We start from the raw sequence: 26745 nt of genomic DNA on the forward strand, positions 1-26745 counted from the left end.
ATCATATACTAAAATTTTTCCAAGGTCACTACACAGTTTTGTAATTGTCATTCTCATGACTGCATTCTCATGCTGCATCACAAAACCTTAATGTATTTCTTTGTTGCTGGAAATTTCCACTGCTTCCAGTTTTGGTGATTACAATACTGCTGCAGTTGAAGAGCTGACTGCTTCTGTCTTTAGGATTTTTATGTTTCAGGAGCATGTGAAAAAGTAGCTGCTATTGGATTACCCTCTATTTGAAAGGATGAGTACTGTGGGTATAAATAGAAGCTAAGGTCAAGAAGCTAAAGGCAGAAAAAGACTCACGTGTCCAGCAGAAACTGATAAGCATGTGAAATAATATCCTTGACTCATAAGGCTGCAATTATGCCTGTGACCTGAGTTTAAGCTCCAGGGAAGAGGGGAGGGGTAAAAGTCAGAATGGCTCAAGATTGCCCTTATAAATCTTTTAAACCACTCCAAGTCTTCACCAGACTTCACTACGATAACGTTAACACACAGCAGAGGCTTATTCCTAAGACCTCTGAGCCTATAGAGTAATTTTCTCCCCACACTTCACCTGTTTACAAGTGAGCCTTAACACTTTTTGGAAATATGCGGCAGACTTTAGCCCTAAACACCACCATCTCCTCCCTCTTTAGGGTCAAAAGTTTCTGAGAAGGCTTTCCTAGAGGCATGGCCCCAGGAATTAAAAAGCAAGCAGGTGAAGGGTCACCCTAGTCTGAAGCAGCTTGATTTCCCACCATCTCTTCATCTCCCTACTGACCTCCTTGATCTCAGAATTCCACCTTCTGCTTTCCTGCTCCAGACAGAACAGCTCAGCTTTCATCCTTCTCTAGTGTGCTGTCAGCTTTCATGTCTGCTCGGGCTCTTGTAGGGCATGTTTCCCTGAACACTTCCCTGCCTCCTCCTGCCTTGACTGTCCCCTCCCTTTTCTTGGGCTCTTGTCCCAGCTGCCCAAGCTGTCCTAAATGTCCAAGCTGGACTCATTCACCAAGGGCTCCACCACTGTGCTCCACTGTGAATGGTTGCCAGGGTCTCTTCTGAGTGGTGGTGGATGACCTGGATGCTCAGTGAATCAGCTGCCTCTTCTTGGTCCTTCTCTGAGAGGTCTCTTCTCTTCACTTGACTCCCACCCCTAGAGACTTTTCAAGAGCAGGGGAGACAATCTCTAGTTTCATCCATTATGCTGCAAGCATCATTACTTCATACTTTTTAATGGCTGAGAAATATTCCACTGTATATATGTACCACATCTTCTTTATCCATTCCTCTGTCAATGGACATTTAGATTGCTTCCATGTCCTGGCTATTGTCAATAGTGCTGCAATGAACACTGGATTACATGTATCCTTTTGGACAATGTCTTACTGAGTGAAGTAAGTCAGACAGAGAAAAAGAAATATCCTATGACATCCTTAATTTGCAGAATCTAAAAATAAATGATATAAGGAAGCGTATTTATGAAACAGATACAGACTCACAGACTTAGAGAAGGAAATTATGGTTGCCAGGGGGAAGGACGGGGGAATGGGATAGTTAAGGAGTTTAGGATGGACAGGTACACACTTCTATTTTTAAAATGGATAACCAACAAGGACCTACTGTCTAGCATAGGCAACTCTGCTCAATATTATGTGGCAGCCTGGATAGGAGGGGAGTTTAGGGGAGAATGGATACATGTTTATGTATGGCTGGGTGCTTTGCTGCCCACCTGAAACTACCACAATATTGTTAATTGGCTATACCTCAATACAAAATAAAAAGTTAAAAAAGAACAAGGGAGAGGATGGCTTTTTATTTCACCAAGTCAGCTCAAGCTCTCTAAGTCCCCAGCTCTGAGAGATGGACATGCCTCATCTCTATGAGGAATATTTATCTTCTGGTTTCACCTGGGAGCCATTCTTACTGACTTTAATGAGAATATAATGGCTGAAACACAATTTTAGTCTGTGACCCACCTGAGAGATAGGGGGGACATGTCTACCCATCCCAGAGAGATTCGTGGCATCTTTTTGCTGAGGTGTGTGGGACTGTGTGCATGGGAAGAGGAAGTATTTATTGTCTGTGTCCTTTATCTTTTGAGCTCTATTTCTTAAGCTCCCTCAGGCAATAACATTCCTTCTGATCTAGCTTTCTGGGAGATGAATAAGGGAAAATCGAGGTTTGTAATTTCAAATAGCCCTGGTTTCTTAACCCAAACATCTGTCCACTGGCAGGCCCTGGGGCCCTATGTGTGGTTTATTGCCTTCTCACTATTTTTCTTCCAAATACCAGATACCATAAAATTCTCATGGATTCCCAGAATTTGTCATCTTCAGTCAAAATTTCACCTCCTGGGATCTCCCTGTTGGTCCAGTGGCTAAGACTCCACACTCTCAATACAGGGAACCCAGATTCTATTCCTAGTCAGTGAACTAGATCCCACATGCTGCAACTAAGACCTAGCTCAGCCAAATAAATAATTTTAAAAATTCATCTCCTTTCTCTGATCCCATAAGAGCACACATTATCATGGGCCAGGACAACTGACACAAATGTTGGGTTTTTAGATAATTAAATTTACATAAAGAGGAGTGTGTAGAGAAACTAGACTTGTCAATCAAGTAGAAGTCAGGGCACTCTGAGGATAGTTTACTCAGATGCCACAACAATACCAATAAGCACATATACATAAGTGCTGAGGTTATTGCTTTTGGTAATCACTTTTCTCCTTCCTCCCTCCCTCTCCTTCTTCTGACACTGAGATATAGGTCTGGGACATGGGATCTTCTGCTGCAACGCTTGCACCTGGACACACCCCTCCATGAGCAACAAAATATGAAGAAACTGTATGGGACTAAAAATAAGTGCATACATGCAGTAGTTGGGGCAAACTCTGGACCCAAAAGATAAAAAGAGACTCAAAAATCCAACTGCAACTTCTGAAGAGCCTGGAGCAAAAACAGGGATTTGACAGACAATTGTGCATGCCCCTGCATACAGCACCACCTAGGGGTGGGCAAACCACCTAAGCCATCCCTCCAGCTTGACCTCTGGACACACCTGTTCAGTTCAGTTCGAGCGCTCAGTCGTGTCTGACTCTGCGACCCTATGGACTGCAGCTCGCCAAGCTTCCCTGTCCATCACCAACTCCCAGAGCTTACTGAAACTCATGTCCATTGAGTTGGTGATGCCATCCAACCATCTCATCCTCTGTCAGTCCCTTCTCCTCCCGCCTTCAATCTTTCCCAGTATCAGGGTCTTTTTTAGTGAGACAGTTCTTTACACTGGGTGGCCAAAGTATTGGAGTTTCAGCTTCAGCATCAGTCCTTCCAATGAATAGTCAGGACTGATCTCCTTTAGGATGGACTGGTTGGATCTCCTTGCAGTCCAAGGGACTCTCAAGAGTCTTCTCCAACACCACAGTTCAAAGGCATCAATTTTTGGCGCTCAGCTGTCTTTATAGTCCAACTCTCACATCCATACATGACTACTGGAAAAACCATAGCTTTGAGTAGAGATAACTTTGTTGGCAAAGTAATGTCTCTGCACACCCGTAACCCCACCGCAAATAAGGAGCAAGCTTGCCCCCGCTCCCTGAGGAGCAAGCAAAGGAACCTGTTGCTTGTTCTTGCTCCCTGATGCTGCAGCAGGGACCCCAGTAAAGCCTTGCCTGAATCTCTTGTCTGGCCTCTGATCAACTTCTATTGACTGGGGAAGGCCAAGAACCCTGGTCAGTACACAACACTATCTCATCACTTGCTTTCAACAACTTTCTTGTTCAAAAATTCCATTTCTAATTCACCCTGATTGCACCCAATAATTTGAAGTTGAATAGCACAAAGTGTCATATGCTAAAGAATCTGCCTGCAACGTGGGAGACCCAGGTTTGATCCCTGGGTCAGGAAGATCCCCTGGAGAAGGGAATGGCAATCCACTCCAATATTCTTGCCTGGAGAACCCCATGGACAGAGGAGCCTGGCGGGCTACAGTCCATAGTCTCACAAAGAGTCAGACATAACTGAGTGACTAACACTACACTAGCGCAAAGTGTAGAGCACACAGTCTAGCGCCACACTGCCTGGGTTTGAACTCTGGTTCTGCCCCTCAGTGCTTGTTCAACCTGTGGTAAGTTGCTTACCCTCTATATGCCTCAGTCTCCTTGTCTATAAACTGGGGATCATAACATTTACAGAGTTGCCATGAAGATAATGTAATAAAGCCTTACATGATAGAATATTGCCTGACATGTGGTAAGAGCTATACTTACGTGTTTTAAAATAAATATATGTCTTTGAGCAAATTAGGCAGTATAAGCATTTGATTACTAAGATTTTTAAAAGCAGAGATAATACTTTGCTGACGAAGGTCTGTATAGTCAAAGCTATAGTTTTTCCAGTAGTCATGCATGGATGCAAGAGTTGGACCATAAAGAAGGCTGAGTGCCAAAGAACTGATGCTTTTGAACTGTGGTGTTGGAGAATACTCTTGAGAGCCCCTTGGACTGCAAGGAGACCAAAGCAGTCACTCCTATAGGAAATCAACCCTGAATATTCATTGGAAGGACTGATGCTGAAGCTCCAACAATTTGGCCACATGATGTGAAGAGCCAACTCACTGGAAAAGACCCTGATGCTTGGAAAGATTGAGGGCAGGAGGAGAAGAGGGAGGCAGAGGATAAGATGGTTGGATGGCATCATCAACTCAATGGACATGAGTTTGAGCAAACTCCAGGGGATGGTGAAAGACAGGGAAGCCTGGCGTGCTGCAGTCCATGGGGTCACAAAGAGTTGGACGCGACTTAGCGACTGAACAATAACAATAACAACAGAAAGTACCCAAATGTTGATCTTCAACAGATAGAGATGTAAATTGTCTCATATTATCACAATGGAAATCTACACAAAATGAACTGATATAATAGCATAGATGAATCATTCTCCAACCTAGTATTGAATAAAAGGAGTCTGACCCGAAAGAGTATGTGATCCTGCTTATGTAAAGTTCAAAAACAAGGAACCGATCTGCAGTGTTATGTCAAGATGTGGAAATGACAGGAGGCATGCATCTGGGTGCCGTTAATGTTCTGTTTCTAGATCTGGGTGCTGTAGAAGTGTAGACTGACTTCTGAAAATTCACTGAATTATACTCTTAGGATTTGTGCACCTTTTGGGGTGTATGTTAGACTTATATTAGAATTGTCAGAAAAATGTTGAAGACTTTTTCTCCAAATTCTTACATTTCTTCTGGATGATTTAGTCAAGAGGTTTTCCTTAAGCTATTACTGCATTTTTACTATCATCACCCTTATATTACTTTTTGCTTGCTTTATGTATTGGTGACAATATTTTTGCACACAATAAACGGATGTATTTTATTTCCTTCTTAAGTAATGTTCCCGTGCAGCATTCTCTAAGACAGGAGGTTTATCTTCCCAGAAGAGGAAAGACTGAATTTTTGGCCTTCTTCTCAAGAGGATTGGCCTAAAATTAGGGCGGCCAAGGAAAAGATGCAGTGTTCATTCCTGAGCCTTTTTTTGCCCCTACACACACACACACACACACACACACACAGAGTTAGTTGCTCAGTTGTGTTTGACTCTTTTTCGACCCCATAGACTGTAGCCCGCCAGGCTCCCCTATCCATGGAATTCTCCAGTCAAGAATACTGGAGTGGGTAGCAGTTCCCTTCTCCAGGCGATCTTCCCAACCTAGGGATCAAACCCAGGTGTCCGGCCCTGGAGGCAGATTCTTTACTGCCTGAGCCACCAGGGAAGCCCCTTTTAGCCCCGAGGAAAGTAGAATCGAGAGCCATGATCTGCTGGGTGGGAGTGAGGCAAACCCACTGCCTGGACCTCCTGTTCAGGGGCCAGACTGACAATGTGGTAGCAATTCAGTGGAGCCCAAGGATCATGGCAAGCTACAGTGAGGACATGCCAGCTGGAGCACAGTCCTTGAGCTCTGACCAAGACAAATGAAACTGGGTTGCAGGTTAGAGCAGCTGCAGGGTCAGCTGTGGACACTAGAAGCCAGGCCAAGACAAGCTGAGTCTCAGTGGTCACCAGCTCCCACAGAGCAGAGGACCAGTATGAGACCAGGGTATCTTGAGGTCTCCAGGGTCCGTTTCCTATACTCAGATGCTTACCTTGGAGATAAGCTGGAAGAAGAAAGTGGAATTGGACAGACTGAGTCATTTTGCCCCTGAAGCAACCTTACTAAAAGGGACTGGTCTCATTCCTTACTTGGATCAACTGTAATCAAATGGACTAAAATACATGTTTCCATGTCACCTAATCAGTGGGACCCAGTAAGGTCAGATTGTGGTGTAGCCCGCCAGGCTCCTCTGTCCATGGGATTCTCCAGGTAAGAATACTGGAGTGGGTTAGCATTTCCTTCTCTAGGGATCTTCCCGACCCAGGGATCGAACCCATGTCTCCTGCACTGGCAGGGGGATTTTTTACCAACTGAACTATCAGGGGTTTAGTGCACCTAAATTTGCAGCCATCTTTCTTTGGTTTATTTTTCCTTGATTTTACCAACTTGTAAACTTTTGTTGCTGAAAACCGTTCATTTTAGGAATTTTTCTGAATAGAAAGCTCCTGGCGTTGCTACCCTCCACAACCACCCCTTTATGAGTAAATCAATTTCATAGTTTTATAGTTTCTCTAACTTTTCCATTCTGTTCATCATCCAACCATCTATCTACTCACCCAAACAGTAACCATCTCTTTGGAGTCATGTACCAGGAATTGAGCTAGAAGGTTTGATGACAGTCCTTGACACTGAGACTTCCCTGGAAGTCCAACAGTTAAGACTCTGCTTCCAATGCAGGGGGTGAGAGTTCAAACCCTGGTTGGGGATAAAGGATCCCTCATGCCATGGGGCATGGCCAAGGAAACTAATGAAAAGTTTTGAATACAGAGGGTGATCAGAAAACCAACACTGTTCTAGCTTCACCTTTCCAAACATCCACAGAGGCTTGCTTTCACTTTTCGTGTCTAGGCATATTAATCGCCAAGTTTTGCTAAGAGCACTGGGTTTCTGAGCCTTACGACCTGACGGCAATAATCTTTAAGAGTCCCCTTGCCTTGTCGTGTGTCAAGCTGCATGTCTGCTGTCCTAGACCTGGAATTAGCCATTTCTCTAAGGAGCCTCAATTCTCTTTAATAGGAAATACATTTAGAAACCAAAATGTGGCCTCTAATGAAGCTCATTTCTTCTGGCTTGGTCATGATTTCTAGTTCTTTTCAATGGACAGAGATGAGATGAAGGATATTAGGGGACAAATGGATTTTAGAGGATGAAGGAAGACATTTTTCTCATTTTTCTATTATAAGTTATAGATTACTTTTGACTGTAAATACATAAATCCAAGTACTTCTATTTTTAGGTTTTTTTCCCCCTCTTTTAGGGTTTTTTTTTTCCCCCTTTGTGAACCCATTCATTTAGGATAAATTACCCTGTTGGTTTATTATATTAGGACCAAGGGCAGGAACACTCAAGTGTCTTTTTTTTTTTTTTAAGGATGTATATAGATATAAAATGTTAATTTTGGCTGCACTGGGTCCTCGTTGCTACGCAGGCTTTTCTCCAGTTGCGGTGAGCGAGCGCTGCTCCCTAGCTGTGCTCAGCTTCTCACCGCGGTGGCTTCTGCTATTGCAGAGCACGGACTCGAGAGCACGAGGGCTTCACCATTTGCGGTGCGCGGGCTTAGTGGCTCCGCGCTAAGTGGGATCTTCCTGGACCAGGGATCAAACAGATGTCCCCTGAGTTGCAAGGCAGATTTCTTAACCAATGGACCACGAGGGAAATCCCACTCAAGTGTCTTGATTATTCCCTGAGTCTGAATACAGTCTTAATTATTTCGTGACCAGCAACTTAAAATGAACATGGGGGCCCTGGTTCAAACGGCAGTAAACAAATTCCACTAAGATACTAAAATTAAAAGTTTTTTTCTTTGTCCACATTCTCTCCCTCTCTACTGCTCCCCCTCCACCTGTCCTGGTGTTTCTTATTTGCTATTATTAAATAGCAATGTCAAATTCCCCTGGGTGCAGGGATGCTGGCAGGCTGAATGCAGACTCACAGGCCCCCTAGGAGTCAGTCCCCTGGTGCCAGGCATGCACTGGGCTCAACAGCTGCTGGGTTCCCTTCTCTGGCCAGACCAGAGCTGTCTTCCTCCCATAGGCCCGTTGCTCCAACTCACGGGAATGGGTAAACCTCAAAGGTATTGCAACCTCTGTGCCAGGACGTGGTAAATATCTAGATTTGGGGACAGGCAAGAGGTTTACCCTGAGGTCAGGGTATTTCTACTCTGGAGTGAAGTCAGCTGCCTGCGTCACCAGTGAACAAATGGTGCTCAACTCTGATGCTTCCCCAGCCCCGGCCAAGGCGCCCACCAGGAGCGAGGGTGCCAGTGTGTGCTGGGCAGGAAGGCAGGCCAGGTGGAGACTCAGGGTACCCTGGGTGGGGTGGGTGCCTTGAGCTGGTCCCTGGGAGGCAGGGAAGCAGCAGAAGTGGGGACAGTGCATGAGCCAAGGCTCCAGGCCCTGGGTGCCTGCTCCATTGTCCCATTGGACTTCACTGACAAAGTGAAAGTGTGAAAGTGTTAGTCCCTCAGTCATGTCTGACTCTGTGCAACCCTATGGACTGTAGCCTTCCAGGCTCCTCTGTCCATGGGACTCTCTAGGCAAGAATACTGGAGTGGGTTGCCATTCCTTTCTCCAGGGGAATCTTCCCAACCCAGGGGTCGAACCCTTGTCTCCTGCATCGCAGGCAGATTCTTTACTGTCTAAGCCACTTTACAAAACACACGTTCAAAGATTAGATTCTTAAGAATTTTAAGATTGCGACTACAGAGTGTTAAACCCCAAATGTGAGGCTTGTCAGAGCACAGGGCTCTGTGTGCCTACACTGGTCCTGTGTCCACAAAGCTGTCCCTCTCTGTTTTCAGCCACAGTTTTATAAATATGCCTGGGGCCCCTGGGGTTCTTGGAGACCCTTTCAGGGGGTCTGTGAGGTCAAAACTATTTTTATAATAACAATGACCACAATATTTGCCTCTTTCATTCTCTTAGGCATGTACAGTGACGTTTTTCCCAAGGCTACCTGACAGTGTGATATTGTAACACGTTTAATTCAGAAGCATGAAATTCAGCTGTCTTCTAATAAGCCAGATATTAAAGAGATTTTTTAAAAATGTAAAACAATACTATTTTTCTAACTATTTTCTGTTGTGGAAAATAGGTTATTTTTTAATAAAAATATGTTGTTTGTCATCATTTTAAATTTTTAATATTTATTTCTATATATTTCTTTTCATCTTTATTTTTAGGTGAATAAAGATAAATTTTTAACACAAGAAATATTGATAAATAAACCCACGTAAACAAAAGCTCTTGGGGTTCTCAGTGCTTTTTTTTAATGAATAAATTTTAAAAGTTGAGGTAAAGTTCATATGACATAAAATTAAATATTTAGGGACTTCCCCAGTGGTCCAGTGGCTGACTCTGTGCTTCCAATGTAGGGCGCCCTGGTTCAAACCCTGGTCAGGGAACTAGGTCCTACATGCTCCTGCTAAGAACCTGTGCACCCATCTAAGACCTGGTGCAGCCAAATAAATAGATAAATATTTTTGAAATTATTAGAAAATAAAAGGTAAAATATTAATATATTTGTAAAATATTAAGTATTTTAAATCAAAATATTAGCAATATTTAAATTAAAACTTGAAAATGTTTTTAAGCTAAAAATATGAAAATGTTTTTAAATTAAAAATATGAAAAAATTTTAGTAAAATATTAAATTATTTTTAATTAAAAATATTTAGATTTTTAAATAAAAATATTAAAATATTTTTTAAAAGATAACATTAAAACAGTGTCTGATGTGGAGTACATGATCAATAAATGTTGGCAGCTATTCAAAGGACTGAACCAATTTCAGTGTTCACTGGCAGTCTCTATTTTTCTAAAGTCTACCCCACATAGATTTAATAATTTGATTTTGCTTTTGATCATTGAATAGCTGGTGCCTCATTTTTCAAATTTATATTTCTGTAACTACTGTGGAAGCTGAATAGTTTTCACATTTTTGTCACAGCTGTGACTTTCCCTTTCTCAATCTATTTTAAATCTAGTTGGACTGATGCAATTATGTATAAAATAAGTAACTAAAATTGGTCTAGTTTACACCACATTATCAAGGCTGTTGTCAAGCTCATAAAAATAATATTAGGGCTCCAAGGGCATTGAAGAGCTGGAATTATCTGTCCCACATATTTTGAATCTTTGAAATGAGCCACGGAGACCGAGCAGAGTTGCTGTGATTCTGCCGCAGTGATATAAATATGACCTTCCACGAAAAAGCATGTCATAGCCAGCAGTGAAATTCAAAGCCGCAGGCTGGGTTTCAGAGTCCACATCATTAGAACATGTTGCCCCTCTGGTTACAGCAAAGTAAATATAGACCAGGCTGATTATGTGAACACATTGCATTTAACTTTGCCTGTCTCTATTGATTTCCCACTTCATTTCAACAGCAACTGGATCAACCTGGTGATAAGTAGGTCTTCCCATCTGCCTCAGATACTTATTTCCTTTCTTTCCAAGACTAAGTTTTCCACCTTCTATCTTCAGTTCATTCCCTTACCATTTTGCTGCTCCGTCTCTTGCTTTTCTTCCTGGTGACTTCAAACTCTTCTTTTTTCCACTGGCATCTTTTCCTGGTACTCACAAATATTCAGGAAGATGTTATGGAAAAACCTGAACAAACTTTTTGACCAACCCAATATGTAACTATTTCCCCTAACAGGAAAACGTTCCTCAACCCTGTGTCAACCTCAAAGTGTCCCCTTTTTCATCTTCCTTCCTATCACAGCATTCACTGCATCCTCATCTCCTGCCAATCCTCAAGCAACGACAGGATGGCTCTGGCTACTTTCCACTGAGTAGTCTGAACTAACCACCAAAGCTGCCATTTCATTTTCATTGGGTGTGATGGTCGACTACTTACTCTTTGACTCTTTGATTACATTTACTCTCCTTGCCTGGGTTTGTGATAAGTTTTTATAATTTTTCATGGCTGTAACTTTTTTTTTTTTTGGCCACATGGCATGTGGAATCTTAGTTCCCCAATCAGAGATTGAACATAAGCCCCTGCATTGGAGAGCACAGAGTCTTAACCACTGGACCACCTGGGAAGTCCCACGTCTCTTACTTTTCGTTTTCCATTTCCTACATGAGAAGCTCCCCGTCTGTTCCCAGCCTTACCTGTTGGTTTACTCAGGATTCCATCCTTGATGCCTTTGTTTTTTTCCCTTCTACCACATTTCTCTGTGTGATCTCTTCTATTCCCATGATTTAAGCTAATGCTGGTGATCCCCAAATCTGTATCTTCATCTCTGATCATTCTTATAAGCATAATACTTGTTTTTACTTTTTTGCTCATTTGTTTGTTTTTTTGTTTTTACTTTTTTATTTTTATTTATGTATTTATTTTATTTTGGCTGCTCTGGGTTTTCTTTGTGGTGCATGGGCTCTTTAGTTGTGGCATGCAGGCTTAGTTGACCTGAAATATGTGGGATCTTAATTCCCCAGCCAGGGATCGAACTTGTGTCCCCAGCGTTGGAAGACGGATTCTTAACCACTGGACCACCAGGGAAGTCCCATGATACTTGCTTTATTAGTAGATATCCAAACACCTACAAGCAATCTTTCTGGAGCTCCACAGACACATCAAGCTGAGTTGACATCTTTCTTGGAAGCTGCTTCAATTTACCTTATGAGGTAAATTGCTGCTACCTTAAAAAAACCTAGCTGAGATCCTGGCACTCAGATGGAAAGAAAGTCTTGCTCTCTGATTTCAGCCTCTGGTTTCAACAGATCACAAAGAGAATACAACACAATTGTGTTCAGTCTTCACTAGTCTATAAAAGTTGATTTTATTTGGGCAGCAACAAGCACAAGGAAGGAAGATCTGTCTCCAGAATTCTGAGAAAAAACACAGTCTGGGGACTTCCCTGGTGGTCCAGAGGCTAAGACTCCGAGCTTCCAATGTAGGTGACCAGGGTTCATTTCTTGGTCAGAGAACTAGATCCCAACTAAAAGTTCACATGTTGCAGTGAAGACCTGGTGCAGCCAAATAAAGAAATATTAAAATGAAAGAAAGGTCACAATAGGTTTCCATAAATCTCTGTATCTTCGGCCCCTTGGTTCCCTTTCCTTCTCCCCAGAAAGCTGTCACTACTAAGTTCTTCTCTGCATCATGCCTCTCACATCCAATTAATCACCAAGATCTGTACATTCTGTTCCTAAGTAGCGTCTCCTTTCTACCCTCACTGAAGCTGCCCTGGTATAAGATGCCTTCATTCTTCTGCTTGGATTACTGCTCTTCTCAACCTTTTGCTTCCTGTTTCACTCCCTTTCACCTCAAAGTCAGCCCACCTACTAGAATAATCTATAATGATCAACCTCCATCTTAAAAATTTCACTAGTTCCTCTACCCTGGTGTTGGCTGGCAGTTCCCAGACTGTGCTATGGTATTTCCGCTTCCATTTCATTCTGGTGGCTCAGATGGTTAAAGAATCTGCCTGCAATCCAGGAGACCCGGATTTGACCCCTGGGTTGGGAAGATCCGCTGGAGAAAGGAATGGCTTCTCACTCCAGTATTTTTGCCTAGAAAATCCTACGAACAGAGGAGCCTAGCAGGGTACAGTCCATGGGGTCACAGAGTTGGACACGACTGAGCAACTAACACTTCATTTCATATGTTGTAGATAACTTCTTTCTGAAATGCCCTCTCTGGATTAGTCCTTCAAGGGTTACTTCCTCTGAGAAGCCCTGGCTGAATTAATCATTCTCTCCCCTGGGACTTCCCTGGTGGTGCAGTGGCTAAGATCTCACTCTTTGAATGTAAGGGGGCACAGGTTCCATCTCTAGTCGGGAAACTAGCTCCCACATGCTGCAACTAAGAATTCAAAAGCCAAAACTAAAGATCCTGCATACTTCAGCTAAGACTCAGTGCAGCCAAATAAACAAATATTTAAAAAAATCATTCCCTCCCCGGGTACCTTTAATCTGTATGATTACTGTCCTTCTCAAGTATACCTGTCATTTTTGTTTTTATAGATCTGAATCCTCTGTAGATTGTGAAGGAGTTGGCCACTTTTTCACACTTTCCTTTTTTATAACCACAGTACCTAGTGGAGCATGTGGCACATTGTGGCACACTCAATAAATAAATGTGTAGTGAATGTATGTTTTAAATGTGATTGTTTAGAAAGGGATTCAGTGAGCACACCAGCACCCAGAGGCTGGTTATAAAGTATAGCGTGTACTGAGTCCTCATTCTGCATCTCCTTCCCACTTCTCCTTTCTGCTTCCTGCCTTTATGTCATTTTCTTTCTGCACCAGACATCTAGCAGGTGGGGAACCACTGAGTGAGGAATGAATGTGGCAGTTGGGACGGTCAGTTTTACCATAAACAGAATTCTTACTGTCTGAATATTTATTAGTCAAGACCCTACAATTTGGGACTTCCCTGGTGGTCCAGGGGTTAAGATACCATGTTGCCACCATGCCGGTTTGGTTGGGGAACTAAGATACTGCATGCCTCACGACAGGGTCAAAAGATCTCTCTTGGTAAATGTCACATGGCACTTCAAAATATGTGGGTTATTTTCAAATATCTTGTGATATTGATTTCTAACATAATTCTACCATGATAAGAGAACAGACTTTGTATGATTTCAATATCTTTAGACCATGAAATTTTTGCACCTTGTTTTATTGGTTCATAGTGCTTTTCAGGTCTGCTGCATATCCTTCTATCTTTCTATGCATTCTATTAATTTTTGAGAGTTTGATATTGAAACTCCAGCTAAAAATTTCAATTTATCTACTTAAAAAATAATTGTAATATACAGTGGAACTGTGTGTGAGCTTCCCAGGTGTTGCTTGTGGTAAAGAACCCACCTGCCAATGCAGGAGATGTTAAGAGAAGCAGGTTCACTCTCTGGGTCAGGAAGATCTCCTGGAGGAGGGCATGTCAACCCACTCCAGTATTCTTGTCTGGAGAATCCCATGGACAAAGGAGCCTGGCAGGCTATAGTCCGTGGGGTCGCAAAGAGTCAGACACAACTGAGGCAACTTAGCACGGTAGAACTATATGTATCTTTGCTCTGTATTATCCAAGTTTCCTATAAGTGTTATCATACTTTCATATTTAAAAAACAAAAAAATGAAAAAAAAAGTTCAAAAAAAATCCCATAATTGGAGTTTATGCAAAGTAGCAGAAGTCAGCAACCCTCCAACGTGGTCACTAACAAACCAGTCAATTACAAAATCAGTCCTCACTGGATCAGCCACAGTTCACCTCTGCAACTGAGTAAATGACATTTTTGGATAAGTCAGTCGGTCTCTTCAGGATTGTGGAATTGCAGAATTTCAACTTGAGGTTAGTTAACCTGATGTTGGAGAATGGCTTATTCAGAAATGAAAATTTGATTATAAAACCAGTTCACAAATGAAGAAGATAAGCAATAGGGATTAAACTGTGATAAGTGCTTCAAAGACAGTGGTTTGTACATCAAAGGATTAAGAACTGCTTTTGAAAAACTGACTAATTGCTTGAATACTTATGCAAAGACACCTGTCTTGGATCTTGCTGCGAAACTCAAAAATGATATGAATGTTGTGTATTATGCCATCATCCTTATTTTATATACTTATTTATTTTTATCCAAGTTTTACATCTATTTAATAGAAGTAGATGTCTATGGCTGAAAGAAAAACTAGAATCCTTTGTTCTACTTTTCCCCATCCCTGAATTCTGCCCTGGAAAGCAGTGTCTCCGAATGCCTGCTTTGGCTCCATATTTCTAAATAACATGTTTACTTTGGATTTCTTGATTTTTTTCAGGATGTTATCTATTAACTTTCTACTATAGAAGATGAGGCCATTTGCTTAGTTTTCTATTTCCTCTCACTATTTAGCCTCAGGGTCTCTGGAGTTTTTCATATCTTGATACCTTCAAACATACTAGGTAACCTAGCAATTACATCTTTTTCTAGAGACAGTTCTCCTGGGGTTGCCTCTCTCTTGCCCTAAGCTGGATTTCTTGTTCTCCAGACTGGCTCCTGAAAAGCTGTCCCCTTATTCTCCTGGGGGGCCTCTCAGTTGTGTTTACGGACTGGAGGTCCTGTTTCCCAAATCCCACATCACCTTCTACATTGTATACTGCCTTGTTTTGATGGAGCATGTCCTCCAGTAGCTTCCTGAGAAAAGGTTCAAGGTAGGTAGATTTTTTGAGACCGTGCATTTCTGAAAATGCCCTTTTATTTTCACCTCTCACTTAGAGCTTCATTTTTTCACTTTAAAGTCCTGAAAACCTGGACTAGATAATCAGAAAACTCGACCACTTCAAATAACTAAATGCTGGGTACAAGGTAACAGGATCACTTAAATACATAGCCTAGACTGCAATAAAGTTAAGTGAAATTCCCAGAGGCTAAAACTAAAGACTGGCACCTGGAGTTTGTGAGCAATGCAGTGCCCACAGCTCCAGGGAGGCTGTTGTTTGAATAAGTTGGAAACTTGGTTTTTATGTCTACATTAGGCTAGGAGAACTGGCTTTGAGTTTGCTGGATGCAGAACATTGAAACTGACATTCTGCAGAGGTTTGGGACCTTGCAAAGAGACACACACCAGTGATGAAAGGGCAAACTAGCAAAAAAAAAAAAAAAAAAAAAGTCCCACTGCACAAGGAGCTAAAAACAAAGATCATATGTCATGTTCTGAGCTCAGAGTAAGGGAGGAACTCTCCCTTGTAAAACTGTAGCCTGAAATCTGAATCAGGCTGAATCTGAATCTGAAAACTGTAGCCTGAATTCATTGTCTGAAATCTGAATTTCTGCTACCAGCATATTCTGGGGAAAATTATTAACCTTTCCCATCTGATTCTTCTTAGGATCAACTGCATCTTTTCCTGATGTGTGATATAGGCTTGAAGATTATATCTGTCTCCAGCCATGGATTAGGACCATGGCTCTCAGAGGGTGGACTGGAGACACCTTTGAGAACTTCTTGATTAAGCCGAGCTAACTGACTCTTGGGAAGGACTCTTTGCTTTTGAAGCTCATCAGGTGAGTGAAGAAACTTGCAGGAAGCTTGCCTGGACTGAACAAATGTAGAGCACCAAACAATATGCACAAGTTGCCTGCTATTCTGTGTTTAGACATTGTCACCCAGAGAAACTCTTGTCATGTGCAGAGGAGATAACTGTAGGATGTTCACTACAACACTGTTTATAGAAGTGAAAGGTTAAAATCAACTCTGAGATCTATTAGTAGAGGAAAGAAAAATAAATTGTAGTACGGTCATATGGTAGAATGCTCTAGCAGTGAAAATGAATGAATAAGTGTATAGAAATCAATGGATTTCAAAAAGTCCATGTTAAGTGAAAAAAAATATGAGGATATTATAATTGATGTAAATTTTATGAAATAACTACATATTGTTTCTTGTTGTTGTCGTCCAGTTGCTAAGTTGTGTACAACTCTTTTTGTGACCCTGTGGACTATAGTCTTCCAGGCTCCTCCATCCATGGGGATTTCCAGGCAAGAATATTAGAGTGGTTGCCATTTCCTCTCCCAGGTATCTTCCCAGACCAGGGGCTTGTCTCCTGCATTGGCAGGCGAATTCTTTACCGCTGAGTGACCAGGGAAGTCCCATATTTTGTTTATATGTATATAAATGTGGACCGGGTATGCCCCCAATTTCAAGGTAGTGATTGCTTCTAGAGATGAAGGGAGAGGAATAGGACTGAGGGGGGCGGTTCAGTTTCAATTTTCTTTGAAAAAAAGAATTTGAAACACTTTCTTTTCTGTCAATACTGCTTAATTTTTGCAGTTATGATCCTTACAGGGTATGTGTTTATAATATTTACATTTTGTTTTGTAACTCTGTTTTCCACATTTTGCCTAGAGTTGTCTTGAAAATAGAAAAAAAAAGGTTCTTTTTCACCATGCAATTTGGCATGTGGGATCTTAGTTCCCTGACCAGGAATTGAACCCATGCCCTCTGCAATGGAAGCACAGAGTTGGAGTCACTGAACCACCAGAAAAGTCCCTATGTTAACTATTTTTATGTTAATTCTTTAGTTAGAGGATGGCAAGGTATCTTGAGAGGGAAAGTAAATGTCAAGGAAGTCCCTCAATCTTCTTTCCAATTAGCTCTTTCTGACCTATACCCTGACATGTGAGGTCTTCTGTTATACCTGGGAAGCAGTCTGAACAGGGCAGCAATCTTGGGTTTGATTGTCCCATGCTCATCCTTCTCATGAAAAAATGCCAAACTACCCTCCACGTGTTTTCCTGTCAAACCATGATGCTCTGTCCTTACTAATCCACTTAGAATGCCTCCTCTCTCGCCAGTCACTATAATTTCAAAGTCTCCATTAACTCATGTTAATGTATGAAGTCTCCGTTAACTCATGTATGAAAATGTTATTACATGGAATTAATACTCACGGAACATTGCCTGAAGGATAATCATGAACACCGTTTGATCAGAGCTGGCAGATTGATTTCAGTTGGTAGGAGAGAAGAAGCCTATTGGTGATGTCCAGTCTCCACGGGAGAGAGTTTCGGTGATCACTGGTGATATCGCTTAAACTGGAAGGGACAGTGTGCTTGCCAGGAAGGTATTTCCACTCCTGCCCCCACATACTGTAAAATGTATCACTGAACCAAGCCAAGCCTTCTGAGAGTTGCTTATCTGCAAGGAATGATTTTTGATTCCTTCGCACTGAGTGGCTCTTGGCAGTATGCCAGCCACCTGCACTGACGATGTACTGACAGACAACTGTGTGGAACTAGATTCTATATTTATTGTAAGAAGGCTGCTGAGGGCATACTATATAACACGCTGTTTCCTTTAAGAGGAGCCCTGAGAGAGTTCTTTGGAACAAGTGATCTGTTTTTACCTTATGGACACTGTGAATGTTATAATGTTTCCTTCTTTGCTTTGGTTGCTAGGAAACTCAGGGCAATGGTGCAGATCTCGTCTAGCAGGAGACTTTTGGACAAACATTTTTACATACTAACTTCTCCCTTCAGTTAGTATTTATTCAGCACCTGCTTTATGCCTCTTAGGGCCCCAAAATATCCACAAGGGCCTTCTCTGGTGCTCCAGTGGCTAAGGCTCCGCGCTCCCCATGCAGAGGTCAGGGGGTTTAATCCCCGGGCGGGGAACTAGATCCCACATGCAACTAAGAGTTTCCACGCTGCAGCTAAGGGCCATGCAGTCAAATAAATAATAAATAAAAAGTTTTAAAAATATATCAATGTTAATCATTGTAGTATATTAAGAGAAATCATGAGAGCACTTACGACTGAAAACAAACCCAAGGTTTAAGGTAACTCAAGGGTTTGTTGTTGCTGTTGTTGTTTAGTCACTAAGCCATGTCCAACTCTTTGGGACCCCATGGACTGTAGCCTGCCAGGCTCCTCTGATCATGGGATTTCCAAGGCAAGAACACTGGAGTGGGTTGCCATTTCCTCCTCCAGGGGATCTTCCTGATCCAGGGATCGAACCCATGTCTCCTGCATTGGCAGGTAGATTCTTTACCACTGAACGACCTGGGAAGTCCATCCCAACTCAGTGTTGAGCATCATTTAATGTTTGTTTGAGTGGACTCTCAGGTCATTTTATTCTGTCTCTATATAACCCACAGAGCAATCTGTTTGACTGCCCCTTGCACATTCATCTAGAGTGTTCCAGGCTTTCCAACGATCACAATCATAATTTTTATCAGAATGGTAAAAAATGAAAAAAAGAAGATAAAAAATGGAAGAATAGGGAAGAGGAAGAATGGGAGGGACAAAGTAAAGGTATGGCATTAATAGATAAAACTACTATATAAAATAGATAAGCAACAAGGATATACAGTATAGCACAGGGAATTATACCCATCATCTTGTAATAACCTATAATGGCATATAATCTGCAAAAAGTATTGAATCCCTATGCTGTCCACCTGCAAGTAACACAATGTTGTATTTAAATCAACTATACCTCAGTAAGAAAAAATAAGAAAGAAAAGGAAGAAAGGAAGGAAGAAAAAAGTGGAAAACTGAACAAGGGGAAGAGGCGCTGGGACTGGGAGCTAAAGCATGGACACAGAGCTGACTCTTTGCTCCCTCAGTCCCTGGCCAGCAGCTTTCTCCCTAGTTCCTCCTTACATGACCAAGTTCTCTAATGTGCTGCTCTCACTTTCCTCCATAGCAGAAGCAGGCATGGTCAGGGGCCCTTCAGTGTCATTCCTGATTAGTCAATTATTTTGAATCAACACACAAAAAACTGTCTTTCTCATCAGGGAATGGGCAGAGGACAGACCTTAGTGTGTCTATTTTTGCTTGCAGAAATCTTGGGGTCCAATTTCACGGCTATAATATCAGCCTTCATGGCTTGCAAGTTGGATGGTCCTAAAACAAACAAACAAACAAACTGAATATCAAAAACTAAACAGCTTTACTACTTGAATGCCTTTTAAGTCATATCCAATCCTTTTTCAAGAGAAGGGATACTTTGTGGTGGTCCAGTGGTTAAGAGTCCACCTTTCTCTGAAGATGGTGACTGCAGCCATGAAATTAAAAGATGCTTGCTCTTTGGAAGAAAAGTTATGACCAACCTAGACAGCATATTAAAAAGCAGAGACATTACTTTGTTAACAAAGGTCCGTCTAGTCAAGGCTATGGTTTTTCCAGTGGTTATGTATGGATGTGAGAGTTGGACTATAAAGAAAGCTGAGCACTGAAGAATTGATGCTTTTGAATTATGGTGTTGGAGAAGACTCTTGAGAGTCCCTTGGACTGCAAGGAGATCCAACCAGTCCATCGTAAAGGAGATCAGTCCTGGGTGTTCATTGGAAGGACTCATGTTGAAGCTGAAACTACAATACTTTGGCCACCTGATGCGAAGAGCTGAAGCTGACTCATTGGAAAAGACCCTGATGCTGGGAAAGATTGAGGGCAGGAGGAGAAGGGGGCGACAGAGGATAAGATGGTTAGATGGCATTACCGACTCAATGGACATGAGTTTGGGTGGACTCCGGGAGTTGGTGATGGACAGGGAGGCTTGGTGTGCTGCGGTTCATGGGGTCGCAAAGAGTTGGACACGACTTAGTGAGTGAACTGAAGTGATGCAGACAGTGTGGGCCCCATCCTTGGTCTGGGAACCAAGATCCCACATGCCACAGGGTGCAGCCAAAAATTTTTAAATGAAGAAATAAACAAGTTGTTTAAAAAGACATCTGCATGAAAACAATATTTTATTTATTTGTATAATATTTGCTTAATTTTTAAACATTTGCTTAATTTAAAAATTTTTATTTATTTACTTTTGTCTGCACTGGGTCTTTGTTGCTGCTCTCTGGCTTTCTCTAGCTGCAGCGAGCAGGTGCTATTCTTCGTTCTTCCCTCTCGTTGCCAACACTTTGGTTCAGATCTTCAGCATCTCATGCTAGAATAAGCCTCTTAAGTGGACTTCCTACCTCCTACTTCTCCTCTTTCTAAACCCTATTCCACATCAGTTGCCAGTCAGAGCTTTAAAGATGTTACTCTGGGGGATTTCCAGGATGTCCAGTGGTTAGGACTCTGCGCTTTCACTATCTTGGCCCCAGGTTAAAAAAAAAAGTAAAAGTTACTCTGATGAAGTCAGCCTCTCCTCCTACTAATTTTTTTTTAATATCTATTTATTTGGCTGTGCTGGGTCTTTAATTTTTTTTACTTTATTTTTAATTGGAGGATAATTGCTTTATAATATTTCATTGGTTTCTGCCATATATCTGGGCTGGGTCTGAGCTGCACATTTTTGGGATCTTTAGTTGCAGCATTCAGGACCTAGTCATAAATCTTACATGCTCCCTGACCTTAAGGTTTTTTAAGACTGAGCCATTGATCACCTCTCCATCTTCACTTCCTACCAGACCCCCCACATGCACAAGTACTTCCCACCAGAGCAAACAGCTTGAAGCTCATCGAGTGACATGCTCTCTCATACATTTCTGCCTTTAATGTGGGTTATTTCCCTTTCCTGGAAAACCCCATTATCCCTCATCAGATTGGCCAGCTTCTATCTGTTTAGCAAGGCTGGTCTAAAGCCTCACCTCTCTGAAGCTCTTCTTAACTCCTCTAGAGAGACTGGTGATGCCTACAGCAATTTGTACATGAATCTTTTGCATGCTACTTGTTTACATGTGCTTTTCTCACACTAGACTATGGTCTTCTTGGGCAAGATGTATTTATAATTCATTTTTGTGTGACCATTTCTTATAATAATGCTGGAAACATGGTAGACTCTCTGAGGATGCTTGAATAAGTTCATTAGGGATTTAATTTTCCAATCTATTCTTAAAGAAACAGAGAGCATAATTGAAGTCAGCTTGATCTGATAGAAGGAACAAGTCTAGAACTATGAAGTTCAATACAGAATCACTGGCCACATGTGGCTGTTGACTACTTGAAATGTGACTAGCCTGAAATGAGATATATTCTAAGTACAAAATACATACACAATTTCAAAGACTTAGTATTAAAAAAAGAATGTAGTGGTGGTCCAGTGGCTAAGAATCCCCCTGCCAATGCAGGGGGCACAAGTTCGGTTCAGTCTTTGGTCTGAGAAGATCCCACGTGTGGCAGGGCAACTAAGCCTATATACCACAACTAGAGATCCCGAGCTCTAGAGCCTGTGCTCTGCAACAAGAGAAGCCACTACAATGAGAAGCCCGTGTACTGTAACTAGAGAGAGCCCACAGGCAGCCAAAGATCCAGCACAGCCAAAAATACATAAATAAATAGATAATTTTTTTAAGTTCTTGCTAAAAATAAAAAATGAATGTACAATTTCCCATTGATATTTTTTACATTGATGACCATTTAAACAACAATCTTTTGCACATATCATGTTAGATAAAATATATTATTAGAACTAATTTCACCTCTGTCTTTTACTTTTCTAGTGTGGCTACGAGAAAATTTAAAACTACACATAAGGTTCACATTTGTGGCTTGTGTTATATTTCTGTCAGAAAATGATGTTCCAGAATGTTCATTCTGTGAACAAATATCTTTTGAGCACCTGCTCAAGACAGCTGTTAGTCCAAGTGATGGGTACAGAACAGTAAAGAAAGTAGATAACGTTCCTGACCACAGGGTGCTTACATCATAATGGAGAGAAGGACACAGAACAGGAGGCAGATGTGTAAATAAGATGGTTTTGGATAGCATAAATAAAGTACTATGAAGAAAGCAAAGAGGGTGGGAGCACAGTCTTTCAGAGCAGGTGAGGACAGAGGAGGGAGACGAGGCAGGAGGCGGGAACCTGGATGATGGCAGAGACCTATAATGCGACAGCAATGGCATGGATAGGGATGTGCAAACAGACTTGAGAGATATTTGGAAAGTAACATTAGGAGAGCTGTGGTAAACATGGATATTTTGGATTGGCCAGAGCAGATGTGGATTCCCAGGATTCTGGATGACCAGGTGAATGGTGGTACCACTGGATGAGATAAGGCTGGAGTGGACTTGAGACAGACGGGGAATTCCAGTTTGGCCATGTTGAGCAGGAGGTGCCTGTGGAAGGCCAGAGGGCAGTGCTGAGGGGAGACGTCAGTGCTAGGAATGATCATTTGGGGTCTACTGGCACAGACATGGTCATTAAAACCCAGCACAGATGGGAAAGGAAAGAGAGAAGATGGCAAATGAAGATGACACACAGGTCCAGGTTTTACCAACCAGGGCTCTTCGCCTTGCCTATTCAATAGAAATTGACTAGAGGCCAACACTCCAGTATTCTTGCCTGGAGAATTCCATGGACAGGGGAGCCTGACATGCTATAGTCCACGTGGTTGCAAAGAGTCAGACATGACTGAGTGACTAACAACACACCAACAAGAGGCCAAACATTCATTGGGACCTCTCTGCAGCTAGGAGGAGTGAAAACAAACAACGGGCTCCCCTTCTTGATCCCTGAGGTGGGGGCTGAGCTTGTTTCTTCTATGGGATGATGGTAGCAGTGTGTCCATGGCTTGGGCCAGAGGGGTGGCTTGGGTGTTTTGCCCACCCCTTAGGTGATGTATGTGAAAGGGGCATGCATAGTATCCTACTTTGCTCCTGACACCCTGTTTTTGTTCCAGCCTCTTCAAAAGTGGCAGCTGGGCTTTTCCGTCTTTGTATCTTTCAGGTCCAGAATTTGCTCCAACTGCTCATGGTCGCAGTTATTTTTAATCGCATACAGTTTCCCTATATTTTGTTTCTGGAGGTGTGCCCAGGTGCAAGAACTGTAGTAGCAGAGGGTCCCAGGTCGTAGCGTGTCACCGAGGGAGCACTTTCTAAACTGACTCATACATGAACATGTGTCTAGACTGAGGGGGGAGGACCCAGGGTAGCTAGAGGGGTTCATGGTATCAGAGAGAAGGCAAGACTAATTCGGCAAGGTTTGGGTGGTGATGGAGGGGATGGGCTGGCCTGGGAGACTGGTTGGGAGAAGAGAAGGGGTCTCAGAGGAGATATTTGGTGTCGGGGAGGAGGAAGGAGGCTAAGCAGCTAGTAAAGGAGTCAATGTGGAAGACGGTGATGTCCAGGTCACAGGTAAGGACATTGCTTGGGGAAGCTCTGGATATGTTACAGTTTGGGTTAAGGCTTTATCTCGACCTCAGAGTTTGAGACGGCCTCCAAGAAGCAGTGGATGAGGGGATAAGGAAAGCTGGCTTTTTAAAAGTTGAGTGGCCCTGGCTCTGAGCCTCTTTGCCACTCTCTTCTCTCCTCTCTAAAATGAGCCTCTTCCACACGCTGCCGTTGTTATAAGGTCACTAAGTACAGGTGCTTCCCTTGGTTGCCTGAGCTATTCTCTGAATCACACTCACCTTCCATTTCCCCGTAGCAGAGGAATCCAGGCTGTCCCAGGGGGTGCTTTCTGAGGCTGCCCCCTAACACAGTCAAGCAGCCAGAGCAGACTAGGCACAAGGTATTCTCTATGGTGGGCATCTGTGGGGAAGCCAGTTGTGCATGCTGGCGGGTGGTAAGCTGGCTTCCAGGAACGCGACCTGGAATAGAAATAGGCGTTCTAGTCTCTGCAATCATCGTATTCCTCCGAGTCTCAGTTCCAATTAAAAACTGGGAATTGCAGGTGATAGCAGTGGACTGAGGAGTACTGGGCAAGCACTTCGTGTCCATTAACTCCGTGAATCCCACAATCACATTGACGCGGGTGACCTCCGTTTGGTAGAGAAGGGGAAAGACAGAGAGGTTAAGTTACTTGATCAAGGTCAACAGCCGGCGAGTGCGTAGCCGGGGTTTAAACCCGGATTCAGACTCGGGGTTCAAACAGGACTCGCTGCCGGCTGCCGGTGGAGAGGTTCCAAGGTTTCGGGATCATTTATCCCTTCCTATCCTGGCCCGAGGGTTCCCCACGTGGACGATCTCGCGGGCTCTTCCCGCTCCGACACCCCCGGGTGTGGCTCCACCCTACGCTGGCCCACAGCTCGGCCCAGAACCTCTCCGGGTCGTCGATGACAAGCTCCCGGCGGCGCCCTGAGCCCGCCTCCCGGGTCGCCACCTTCCCGCAGAGCGCGCGCCTCTGGGGACACCTGTCCCCGGACAGGGGGCTTTGGCCACTCCTCGGCGCCGCCCCGCGCTCGCGGTGGAGCCCCAGCGCCGCTGGGCGGGAGGACGGCAGGGCGCCTCCCGGGACTGCGCCGCGGCCCTGCGCACCGGGCGGCTGCGGGCGGGCGCGCAGAGGGGGCGCTGCTGAGGGCGCGGCACGGGGGGCGCGCGGGCGGGGCGGGCGCGGCGCGGAGCGGGGCGCCTGGAAGGGCACCCGCGAGGGGCGCGGGCGCAGCCGGAAGCTGGGGCGGGGCGCCCGCGCGGGATGCGGTGAAGGGCGAGCGGCGCGGCAGCGGCGATGAGTGCCTCGGCGGCCACGGGGGTCTTCGTGCTGTCCCTCTCGGCCATCCCAGTCACCTACGTCTTCAACCACCTGGCTGCCCAACACGAGTGAGTGGGCGCGCGCAAGCGGCGGGGGTCGGCGCGGCGGGCGCCCCAGCAACTTTTCGGAGGGGGTTGAACCGCCAGGCAGGGCAGAGGCTCGCCGGCCGCCAGGGCTCCCCGCGGCCGGCCGGAGGAGGGGAGGCGCCCGGAGTCCAGCGGGCCGGGGTCCTCGCTCGGGCTGGCATCTTTGACACTCGGGCGCAGTTCTGGGGCTGAGTGCTGGGTGTCGTTCCAGGTATCGCGGTTCTGGTATCTCAGCCAGGTGTCCAGGGTTACGGGGGTCATTAAGGCAATGCTCCTACCCTTGAAGTGCCCAGGGACAGGGGTGGGGCGGTCCACACACCAGCAGCTAGGAGCCCGGCCGCGCCTCGTTCCTTTCGCATTTCACAGGAACGTTTCCATGTATGGACACACACATACTTCTCATTTCGTATTAATTTTAGAAACTGTTGTGAATGACTAGCAGAAATAGCGCGGAATGAACAGGCAAAGGCCTGAGTTCTAGGCCTGGCTTTGGCACTAGGCCTGGCCTCAGTTTTCCGGTCTGTCAAATGGCCTGTATTTGCATCCTATTGTCAGGATGCTGTAAGGGCGCCCGTGGAGTATAGGATGGGGAGCCGGGAGAGCGGCAGGGCAGTTCCATGCTAGAGAAATGGGTGGGGCTGAAGGAGGCCGCAGATGGACTTGGTTCAAAGCCCTGTCTCACTTGTGAGGGCTCTCTGGCCAAGTAGCCAGCAGCGGCTGGCCTGCTCCAGCGGCGGGAAAGGCGCCAGGCCTCTGAGCCTGCCGTTGTTCCTGCTGTCAGCCGAGAGGAGGAAGTAACCTGCGCTGTTTCCCACAGCCGTTGGTGCTAAGGAAATTGCATCAGTGTGTATCCTGCACCCCCTCTCCAGACCTTCAAGTTGCGGAGAAGTGTCTGCCCACGGGGCGGTGACTTCCTCCTCACTGGTTCCGGGGCTGAGGGCCTTATCCAGAGTGCGCTCATCTACCGGGGGGTGCTCTCTAGGCATGGAGAGTGAGTGTCTTTGGTGTGACCCAGTCTTGGGGCGCGACTCCTGGAAGAAGCATCTCTGGGCAGGGAAGGTCACAGATCTGTGAATACAGTGCATGGGGACCTCTGCCCTTCTGCAGTGGCATTATGGGCAGCTCAACAATTTATTGAGGAGACACTGTATGCTCGGCACAGTTCCAGGTGCTGGGGAAATAGCTATGAAGAAACCACAAGAGATCTGGGAGGTGTGTTGTTGAGACAGGAATCAACACATAAAATGGGCGATTTGAGAGAGCGATGGGGGGGACTGGGGACCAGGGAAGCCTTCTTGGAGGAGGTGACATGAGCTTCAGAAGATGGCCCCAGGAAGATCTAGGGACAGAGCCTTCCAGGTAGGGGACCAGGGAGCAGTATAGGGAGAGGGACATGGCTTGGGGAGGGGATCTTTGGGAGGGAGGGTCACGCAGCTTATGGAAGGATCATGTGGCATGGGGAGAATCTGAGGATGACTCTGAGATTCTGATCTCAGCTCCTGGGAAGGCAGTGATTGCATTTACTGAGCACATCCTGAACTATGTGCTGCTGTGTGTTGTTGAGCACATTGCTGAGCCCTGGTTCTGAAAAACTGGTTCCAGCCATTCTTCCTGTCCTCCTGCAGATTAAAATCCCAGTAGCCTTTGACTCCTCCCTCTCCTTCCTCCACTCCTCCCGTCTCACCCTCC

General features: G+C 44.4%; 2 protein-coding genes across 4 annotated transcripts in view; one reads left to right on the forward strand and one right to left on the reverse strand.

The window, feature by feature from the left end:
* Positions 1 to 11647: 11647 nt before the first annotated feature.
* Positions 11648 to 24996, reverse strand: LOC110127362 (transcriptional regulatory protein AlgP-like). The gene is made up of 4 exons (XM_070478267.1): positions 24302 to 24996; positions 23910 to 24089; positions 19379 to 19467; positions 11648 to 12112 (listed from the first exon to the last, which is right to left on the reverse strand). The coding sequence occupies exon 1, from the start codon at positions 24994 to 24996 to the stop codon at positions 24511 to 24513; it is 486 nt and encodes a 161-aa protein (XP_070334368.1). The 3' UTR covers positions 11648 to 12112; positions 19379 to 19467; positions 23910 to 24089; positions 24302 to 24510.
* The window catches only part of TM6SF1 (transmembrane 6 superfamily member 1), a 29348-nt gene continuing 27549 nt past the window's right edge, over positions 24947 to 26745 (forward strand). For 2 of the 3 annotated variants that reach the window (XM_020877540.2, XM_070478266.1), the window contains exon 1: positions 24947 to 25038. In XM_020877540.2, the coding sequence (XP_020733199.1) occupies positions 24947 to 25038 (92 nt within the window). The remainder of the gene's footprint in view (positions 25039 to 26745) is intronic. The other variant, XM_020877539.2, reaches the window with a different exon arrangement.

The sequence above is a fragment of the Odocoileus virginianus genome, chromosome 16 (assembly GCF_023699985.2).
Source record: "Odocoileus virginianus isolate 20LAN1187 ecotype Illinois chromosome 16, Ovbor_1.2, whole genome shotgun sequence".
Classification (NCBI taxonomy): Eukaryota; Metazoa; Chordata; class Mammalia; order Artiodactyla; family Cervidae; genus Odocoileus; species Odocoileus virginianus.